Below are 10,152 nucleotides of genomic sequence, written 5' to 3' on the forward strand. Positions count from 1 at the left end.
AACACAACATCCGTGATTTACCCAGGTTTTTTTAAGTCTCTAACGTTTTAAGAAGTTATGTTTCGAGAGTTGGATATTGTTTATAGAAATAAGGTAAGACAATTAAAGTCTCCAATTACTTTAATCTTTGATTAAAATTTGATCCATGCAAAATCAATCATCTTTTCATTCTTCTTAAACCAAATTAACTATACATTAAAAAAAATCATGCTCTCTGATATATTACAATATAATTTAGGAATATGTCATTTCCAATGAACACGCAACATAATATCTAGAATTCTCCTTTTATCTCCACCAAAATTTGGAAGATAGAGATAAGTCCAGTAAATTCCAAGAACCTCAAGGACAATCACGTAACTCCACATCCATCCAAATCTATCATCATTTCCTTTTCATTATTTTTTTTCCTCTGCACAATCCGTCTCGCACCGTCTCGTCGATTATTCCCAATCTCGTCTAATTCTCTGCGATAAAACGCAAACCGCATAAACCACATCATCGTCTTCTTCTTCTTCTTCTTCTTCTTCTTCTTCCAATTCGAAGCAAAATTCACATTCAAAATTAGGTTTAGGGTTTTCAATTTCAATTTCACCCAAATAAGAAAGAGGAATTGAAGGTTCCTTTATGATTCTCTGTTCAATCAGGAACCTAACTCTGATCATACTGTTAATCTTCGCGGTTCAATCGATCCAAACCAACACCATGAAGGTTCACCCCGTGCCGAGAAAGCGCAACATCACAATCCAATTCGGCGAGGACGGTAGCCACCACGTCTCCTCGGAGGCGCAGGCGCTGTTGGGAATCTCCGGCAAGAAGCTTCGGAGGCTGCCTCACGTCTTCAGCCGCGTCCTGGAACTCCCGTTCCGCTCTGACGCTGACGTGGCGGTGGAGGAGGATCCTGACTGCTTCCGCTTCGTGGCGGAGACGGAGGGAATCGGGGAGGTGAGGGCCCACACGGTGGAGATTCACCCTGGTGTTACGAAGATTGTGGTTAGGGATGGAGGGTCGGTGGAGCTTTCGCTTGACCACCTTGAGCTTGATATGTGGAGGTTTCGCTTGCCGGAATCGACGCAGCCGGAGCTTGCTAGTGCGATTTTCGTCGACGGAGAGCTTATCGTGACGGTGCCGAAATTGCAGAATATTGAGGATAATGGAGGTAGTGATAGAGGTATGGGTGGTGGTGGTGGTAGGCTTGTGCTTGTACAGTGATGATGATAATGGTGATCATGATTCTTTTGTTAAATCGTTGTTGCCTTCAAATCATGGCATTAGTATGTGATTAGGAATTAGGTTGTTGTTGTTGTTGGAACTAGTTTCTTTCCTTGTGAATTTGATTGTTGTTGTTCTTCACATGGTAACAATAGTCTATCTTCATGGCAATGAGAAATTTCACGGTTAGTTTTAACTGGTGTTGTTCACTTGTTTCAAACTGATGAGTTCCATTTTGCTCTTTGATTATCAATTAGTGTATTTAGTACTATCATTATGCTTCTTGCTATGAGATTAAGTGCCTTTTTGGCTCTTTTCTTAATAATGTGGTTTGTGCATGGAAGGGATGATTTTGATGATGCTTTATTTGATTAAGCTAAAAAGAGGGTCCCTTAACCTTTGTGGAACTAAAATGATTTGGTTGAGGTATCTATAAAGTATTGCCATATGCTTTGATTAGATATGATAATGTAATGTGTATGGAAATGGACATAACTGAGCAGATGCTGTGTATGAACTGGTTCCTAACTTATTAGGGTCTCAATTGAATATTTCCCCATGGGAAAAATGAATGCTCCTGTCTGAGCTGCATAAACTAAGGACCTGGATAAGTTTTACTGTTTTATCATGAGCCTTAATTGTATCCGTCTTTGCTAAACTCTTGATAGCTGCTACTCTCGTAGAATTCATGATATTGCGCTTGTTAGAAACTAGTTTCCCCACCATTTCCGAGTAACTACTGCGGTTTAAACTGGTAATATCTAGACTAGTATTTAATATTTCTGTTATCGGTATCTAGTTTTTTCTACCTTCAACTTTATTATTAGAAGAGGGACCAGTTCAGACCCGACCCAACTTCTGCTTCATGGAAACATGAATAGTAGCTATTGGCAGTTCCAGTTCAACTATTTAGATGAAACATGTTAATATCTGGACATGACCCTCGAGATAAGGTCAGCTTGGAAATATTTGAGCGATGCCATAGTTATAGACTTTGTTATTTGCATACCATAATGAATACACCTTTACTCCTCTGCTGCTTGGGGAAATAAAGATAAAAGAGAGTTTATTTGAAAGTGATGAAATCGATTATGATATGTCCATAATTTCTCTAACAATGATTCTTGAGATGAAACTCAATGACACTACAGATATATCAAACCGTGAGATTTTTGGCGATACGTTTGGGGAAGAGCCATGATGCCACAAGCAAGAGCAATTATGTCATTGTGGTACAAAAATTCAGAAGCCTTTTCTTTGTCCTATAAACCAAAGAGTAATATATCAATATCTGGAGCATATCCAACCTTCATCATGTCCCCAGCATTGCCTGAATTTATGTTATATTCATGAACACTGTTCTTTACAGCAATCCAACATAAACAACAATTTGTTTAATAACAATTTCTTCCTGAAGATAGTGGCTTATTCCCATCTGTATTTGGCAACTACAAGCATGAGCAAAAGAGGCAGGACAGTGTTTTGTCAGATGGATGAAAGAACTTAATATGTCCGCAACAGCTGAAAATTGAAAGGAAGGAAGAAAATCATTGAACACTAGTTAAGACGTGACAGGTTACTATACCAAAGCATGGTTTCTAAATTATTACTTACAACAGAGGCCAGCAGGTTGAAAAGCACTACACGATTGCCAGAATCTTGAGGATCAAAGCTCAAATAATGTTTCAGCTGTATCTCAACTTTTTGGATGAATTGGCATATGTTTAATAAACTCACATGCACGGTTTACCAATCCGTGGAAGGTCCACAACACGTGCATCGTGGTTCAATTCCATTGATGATCACTCATTGATTTAAATATCTGCACGCCTCTCTCCATTGCTCTGGTCCCACTACTCGCTGATAAATTGACAATACAGAAACTGAGTGTTACATAACTTAGTGATATACCACAGACAAGCAATGCCATGTCCACAAATAGACCCAAAGGCATGTCAAAATCACCTCGATGTGCATATACACCAGCCATTTCATTCCAAGTGACCAGGTTTTTCTCGGACATTTCACTAAAGACTTACTTTATATGCTTTGGCAGCAATAGCTAACATGAACTGAGTGCCCAATTAAGCCCTCAAAGCCCAGCATACGCGATCATGAAATGTTGTAAAAGTAAGTTCAAAAATGAATTTTGTTTGAAAGAGTAAAATGAAAGGTGGAGTATAAGGTGCAGGTGCCATACATGTGAGGACCAATAGCATCACAACACCTGTCATTGGGGCTAATGGGAAACCGGGTAATCTGGTAAAATAGATTTTAATTATATTTAAAATTTATTAAGTAAAGGACACAAAAGCCCTGCACCTATCTCGTTGTCTTCTTCTCTTCGCCTCCACTTTACCACCTCTTCAATTTCTGTCATTTTCTTTCCTTAAGCCCAGTTCATTTGATTTCCACAACACCATCAATTGAAATATACTAAAATAAAAATAGTTGAACCAATTTAAATTTAGATCCAGGACCTGTGTATGATTTCTTGATTGAGAAATCAATAAAATGAATGGAAACGTACAATCTTCAGAGAACAATAATAGAAATAATGTTTTTACCCAAAAAATATAGAGATTCAGCAGATAATGAAACCCATAAAAGGACAACGCAAAACCCGATTGTTAGCGACAGCACCATCGCGTCGAGCCGTCATATAGGTAACCACATCGTAGCTAGAATCGGGTGGTGACGCTATTCAGGGTTTGGATCTTTCTCTCTCAACTAAAAAAACCCCAACCCTGAAGATCAAAGCACCTCCATCCCAACAAAACCCACACAACCCATTACCCAGATCTGGGCAAGAAGCATATAAACTAGTTGCTCAGCGTCAGCGACGGTGGAGAAGAGGATGTCGCGGTGCTCTCCGTTGAGGAGGACGACGTGCGGTAGTTCAGTGTTAGGGTGCTCCAATGACCACCGCAAAAGGGAGAAAGGATAGGAAGAAAGAGAACAGAGAAGATGAAACCGTGAAAGGGTATTTTTATAATTTTGATTTTCTCATTTTTTTTTCAATAAGTAATAAAACCTGTTATATCAGGTAATTTTCACTCTTGCATGATGCAAGACCTAGAGTGCACTTACACCCTAGAGGCCATCAAAATGAAATCACTTTTAGAGATTAATTTACAAAATAGACATTGTAATTAAAAAAAATGTTTGATATTTCACACTTTCGGTTTAGCTACAAATGAGGGTAGATGTGTAATTAGAATGCTAATGTAAATGGTCTCAACCAAAACGCAACTAACAGATAAATCTTCATTAGCCATCCGATCACTATTATAAGTAAAAAACAACATTTTAGATTCATTGAATAAATGATGTATCTAATCTTGAATGAATTTAAAAACTTGTTTCTTTGCTTGACCGAAGGGTGTAAATATTAGACAAAGCAACATTTTAAATGTCTGGTTTTGGGTTGTAGTTGTAGAATACATAAGTTAATTAGTGCTAACTTAGCTTTAAACCAAACTAACTCATTATTTATAAACTGTATATTGTCATAAGGGTGATCTAGGGCCTGTTTGATTGCAGTTCTAGTTTTCATTTTTTAAAACAGTTTTCAGAAACAATTCTTAAATACAGTTTTCAGAAGAAGAAAACAGTTTGAATAACATGTTTTCAAACATTTAGAAAATTGATATCTGAAAACTAAAAACTGAAACTGAAAACATCTTTTAGCTGTTTTAGTTTTTTAGTTTTAAAAACTGAAAATGAGAACTGTTTTCAAAAACTGTTTTTGAAAACAGGTCTTACCAAACCGGTTTTCAGTTTTTAAAAACTGAAAACTGTTTTGAAAACAGTTAACAAACAAACCCCTAATATTTTCAAGACACAGAAACTGTTATTTAGAATTTTCGAAACCTCTTGTACTTAATGTTCCGAGTGGCGCAACGGAAAAATTAGGAATAGAAAAACTCTTTTCAACCTAGGCAAAATAACATTCGAGCAAATCAAACTCTCAACGGTGAGAATAATAGATCATAGTAAAATAAAATAGAGACACAAAAAAATTTAGCATGGAAAATTTCTCCCAAATTGAGAAAATAAAAACCACGGGTACGAGCAAAAAGGGTAAACCACCAAAATATTAGAGAAGAAAAAATCTCAAATAAAAATGATTAATATAAAGAGCTCAAGGACAGAAAGAACATACTAATACCTCCACCAAAACGGAGAACAAACATGTACCTGCAAAATCTAACAAAAACTGCGGCCAACTTCAACGTGAATCTATTTCACGTTACCTTGCTGCTCCTCTTCAAAAACAAGGGTTAAAACTCTTTAAATAAAAAATTCTTGGGCTACGGCCCATTCAAAAATCTATATCCTTTTAATCTCTATCCTTTTTATTTCTTTTCATAAAATAAAGTTGGGCCCCACTTAGTAGGGACAAACCCAACACTTCAGTCAAATGAATATTTGAGAGGTAAAAGATCCTCAACGGTGGTTCAAGATTACAGTTCAAAATGCCAAAATTTGGAGAGTCACAGGAAAAAATTCATCATATCTTCAAAAAGTTTTTCATTTGATATGAAACTTACAAGCCAAAGTGCTCCAAATTATGTTTTGGTGTGCTGCCAAAACCCTGGGCTACCTTTTTCATCTCTTCAAATTTCTTGACTTCCCGCCTTATCTGTTCTACTCTTTCTCCAACAGCAGCATCATGAAACAAGGCATCTGAACGAGATGAATGGGCTTCATTTGCTAATTCCGACTTCTCGAAGGCCAGTTGCTGATACAAGCTCTGCAGATAACGCTTGTGTTCATTCAGCCTTTCTTCCGCCAAGTTAAACTCATTCTCCTGTGACTTTCTAAGATACTCCAGAACCAGTTCAACCTCTACCTCAAGTCTTCCAAAATCAGACAGATAACTTTCCTTGGCATGGCTATTGTTGGAGGAACCTGTTGATAAACATAATATACTCAATACTCAGAGAATGGTGCCAACTGCCAAGACAACTGAATTTACAACATTAAGAATATCATTTTCTTTCTGAAATTCTAACATCAAGGGTCCCAAAAAAAGATCTTCACCTTCATAACACACACATCCAGTGCTAAGGTAGCAATCGAAAGTAGCAAGTAAGTAATTTGACTATTATGTAAGATGAAATATTTACCTGATGCAGAATGATCCGTGGGATTGTCAACCACATTTGTGATATCTCCAGTACTAGTCCCACCTTTAAGCTGAAGTAAACCACAAAATTTGTTATACTGCTTCCGTTAAGGTGTACTAAAGGAAAAACAAGAAAGACATTTTTTGTATCACCTAAAAGTAAAATTATTTTAATCATACCTTTGAGATGGCCAATTCAATACGTCTCATAAGTTCCTTTGCACTGGCTTTCTCTGACTCACCCAAGAGACTAACACCAAGGTTTAAAATCTTTTCCTTATTGTCATCATCCGCATCAATAGCTTCACATGTCTGTAGAAGCTTATTGACATGGGAAATCAGATCAGTCTTCCCATCACAGCGCATGCAGAGGTACTCAACATCCAATCCAATAATTCCTCCAACTGTGCCGGCCAGGTATGACCGAAGAGCACAGTCAAAATGTACTGCATGCCCGCAAATATAATCACCAACTTTTGCTGGGCACTTGAAATAACTATAGCCATCATAAGCTAAATCAAGGGCTTTGCAGCAAAGCAGGCAGCGGCATTCGCGGCAAAAACGAGGATTCGCACAGCAGATATCACAGGGCATGGCTGGAGAATACTTCTCAACTTCTTCCAAAATGAGGCTGCGGCACCTTTGATTCCCAACTTTACACCCAACAGAGTCAGAGGGTGAATCAGATTCAGATTCTGACTCTTCTTCTGGTGCTAGCAGGTGCGGAGGCACAGCAGATATGGGCTCTGCTGCATATGCATGTCCATTGCCTGCAGTTATTAATCAATTAGCAACACTGTTATGCAGAAAAGCCATGCAACAATGAGAAAGAGTCATAAAAATGACTACAAAGAGTAAACTAGAATATGAGCAAGTTGGCATGTACCAGGCAAATTCCCAGTTTAATTCCACTAATACATGATCCCCAATAAAGAGCACAAAATACAAATAAATTCTCATTATCAGGGGGTTTTGAGCAGAAATGCTATCAGCAATTCAGCATGTTTTCGTCTGAGTCTACCAATTTTTTTTTTAATAAAACCATGGTGTATAAAGAACACATACTACAACCATCAAGGAGACATTAACTAAATAAATTCAACATCCAACTTCATCATAAAGCAAAGATCAGCTATATACATATACAACCAAAGTACCAAGAGTACATAATTCATATTAAAGTCTTAAAGAGAGCTCAAAATTTGCAGCAGTGGCGACAATGAGAAAGAGTCATAAAAATCCAAACAAAGAGTAAACTAGAATATGAGCAAGTTGGCATGTAGCAGGAAAATTCTCAGTTTAATTCCACTAATACATGATCCCCAATAAAGAGCACACAATACAAATAAATTCTCATTATCAGGGGGTTTTGAGCATAAATGCAATCAGCAATTCAGCATGTTTTCGTCTGAGTCTACCAAAAAAAACTTAATAAAACCATGGTGTATAAAGAACTCATACTACAACCATCAAGGAGACATTAACGAAATAAATTCAAGATCCAACTTCATAATAAAGCAAAGATCTACAAAGTACATACCCAACCAAAGTACCAAAAGTGCATAACTCATATTGAAGTCTTAAAGAGAGCTCAAAATTTGCAGCGGCGGCGATGACTTGCAGCGTTGATGTCTCCTCTTCTCCTAGGGTTCGAAGCTGAATGAGAATGTTGGATTGAAATGAAAAACCTTATCTTTATCTCGGTCTTTGTTGAAAGCTTTTCGTGAAAATCCAAAATTACCCCTTTAATTTGAGGATTTAGTGCAAAATTCGTTTTCTACGTAACTCGTAGACTCAGTGTGAAATCGCGAGTCTATACGAAATTATTTTAATAACTTTTTATTCCTTTTTATGTATGAAAAATGAAATTCCTACTTCTATCACACATAAAAACGTAAATACTCTACCGACATCTCAATTTGCATCAACCAAATACTCAATCTAAGTTTTCTTTCTGGCATCAAGCACAAATCTCAATTTCTCTAATTAGTTTTGATAATAATGTGAATTTTAAAATTTTATTGTACCGATTTCCTTCTAATATGTTAAAAATATAATAATTTAAAATATATAATATACACGTAGTCGTAGCTTTTTTTGAGAGCAAAATAATTTATTAATGAACAAAAGAATAATACAATCCCTCGAACAGGAGACAAGGCGAAAATACCCGTAGGACCCCTGCCACGGAAAAGCAACCAACAACTAAAACCGTAGGAAAGCTCCAAAAGGCCAAAAGCCAAGGCAGCCCAAAACCAACAACAAGATCTCCAAAAGCCACAAAATCAACTAAATGACGCAAGATAAAAAACCGCGTAATCATTTAAAATATATAATATAAGCGTAGTTGTAGCTTTTTTTTAGAGCAAAAGAAATTATTAAGAAATAAATAAATAAAATACAATCTCTCAAAGAGAAGACGAGGTGAAAATACTCGTAGAACCCCTGGCCCTGCCACGGAAAAGCAACCAACAACCAAAATCGTAGGAAAGCCCCAAAAGGGTAAAAGCCAAGACAATCCAAAACCAACAACAAGATCTCCAAAAGCCACAAAATCAACTAAATGGCGCAAGATAAAAAACCGCATAATCATTTAAAATATATAATATAAGTTGTAGCTTTTTTAGAGCAAAATAAATTATTAATAAATAAATAAAATACAATCTCTCAAAGAGGAGGCTAGACGAAAATACCCGTAGAACCCCTAGCACAGAAAAGCAACCAACAACTAAGAGCCTGTTTGGTTTTCAACTGGGTGAATGTGAAAACATATTCACTCAACCCAACAAATGTATTCCGTTGGTTGAATGTGCATTAAAAATCGTGATCTCGAATTCCAATGTTTCAAACGGATTTTCTAACTGAAAACCAAACAGGCACTCAAACCATAGGAAAGCCCCCAAAAGGCTAAAAGTCAAGACAATCCAAAACCAACAACAAGGTCCCCAAAAGCCACAAAATCAACCAAATGAAGGAACATAAAACAGCGCGTACCTCATACCCGTACCCGTACCGGTATCTGTGCAACTTAGGATAATATTAAAAATAATGCTAACAAAAAATATCACAAACAAGCAAAGAACAACAATAGAATGAAATAAGACCCAACATAATCAATCCACCCACATAAACAGAATCAAGAACCAGGAAGAGAAAAACAAACTAACCAGGGCAAATAGCAGGAATCTTCCAGCTGAATGAAGCGAAGAAATCCTGGACATTGGCGTCAGGGAATGATTCCTTCACAAAGCGTTGGACCGCAAGCTTGCTAGCAAAAGTGATCCTACGGCGGCTGGAGCCTGAGTTGACGGCGCGGCAAATGTTAGCTGGAGGATACAGGTACCGATCCTTAAAGAATCCTGTCACCGCGACTCTCAGGCCGGTTCTCCAGCTCCAAACGTCGCCGGGATTGGGAAAATTCTCCGGCGCGTATGGCAAGCCTTGGCCGGATTGTTCCGGCGCCACCGGTGGCAAATTCATCGGGGCAGCATTGTTGCCGGAAGCGTTGATTCCTTCATCTTCCATGAGCGCGAGAGAGAAGGGAAGCAGCAAAAGGTTTGAGAATGTGTAGCGACAGGGAGAGCAAAAGCAGGGGAGGGTCAAAGTTGACAAACAATGTTCTCTCTTCAGTTCGGTCCGTACCACTACACATTTATCGTAGTCAAAAAATGGGTCCACGTAAAAGTAACTCATCAAAATTATTTATTGAATTTTTGAAATTGTTAATTACTACTTTTAAAGATTGTGATGCTTTGCTTTTAGAGAAGCCAATCTGAATATTTAAAATAAAACGTGATAGATTTGATATG

At 37.5% G+C, this 10,152-nt stretch overlaps 2 protein-coding genes and 1 long non-coding RNA gene across 3 annotated transcripts; 1 reads left to right on the forward strand and 2 right to left on the reverse strand.

Annotated features, from left to right (window-relative positions):
* Nucleotides 1-349: 349 nt before the first annotated feature.
* Nucleotides 350-1,408, forward strand: LOC130720280 (uncharacterized). Its single transcript, XM_057570909.1, has one exon. The coding sequence runs from the start codon at nucleotides 628-630 to the stop codon at nucleotides 1,210-1,212; it is 585 nt and encodes a 194-aa protein (XP_057426892.1). The 5' UTR covers nucleotides 350-627; the 3' UTR covers nucleotides 1,213-1,408.
* A 781-nt stretch (nucleotides 1,409-2,189) lies between these two features.
* Nucleotides 2,190-4,184, reverse strand: LOC130720281 (uncharacterized). The gene is made up of 3 exons (XR_009013028.1): nucleotides 3,178-4,184; nucleotides 2,827-3,072; nucleotides 2,190-2,733 (listed from the first exon to the last, which is right to left on the reverse strand). It is a non-coding gene; the product is annotated as an uncharacterized LOC130720281 (long non-coding RNA).
* A 1,372-nt stretch (nucleotides 4,185-5,556) lies between these two features.
* On the reverse strand, nucleotides 5,557-9,955 carry LOC130718407 (uncharacterized). Its single transcript, XM_057568990.1, has 4 exons — nucleotides 9,511-9,955; nucleotides 6,524-7,113; nucleotides 6,345-6,414; nucleotides 5,557-6,126 (listed from the first exon to the last, which is right to left on the reverse strand). Exons 1-4 carry the CDS (start codon nucleotides 9,866-9,868, stop codon nucleotides 5,762-5,764), a joined length of 1,383 nt encoding a protein of 460 aa, XP_057424973.1. The 5' UTR covers nucleotides 9,869-9,955; the 3' UTR covers nucleotides 5,557-5,761.
* Between the last annotated feature and the right edge of the window lie 197 nt (nucleotides 9,956-10,152).

The sequence above is a fragment of the Lotus japonicus genome, chromosome 5, assembly GCF_012489685.1.
Source record: "Lotus japonicus ecotype B-129 chromosome 5, LjGifu_v1.2".
NCBI classification, from domain to species: Eukaryota; Viridiplantae; Streptophyta; class Magnoliopsida; order Fabales; family Fabaceae; genus Lotus; species Lotus japonicus.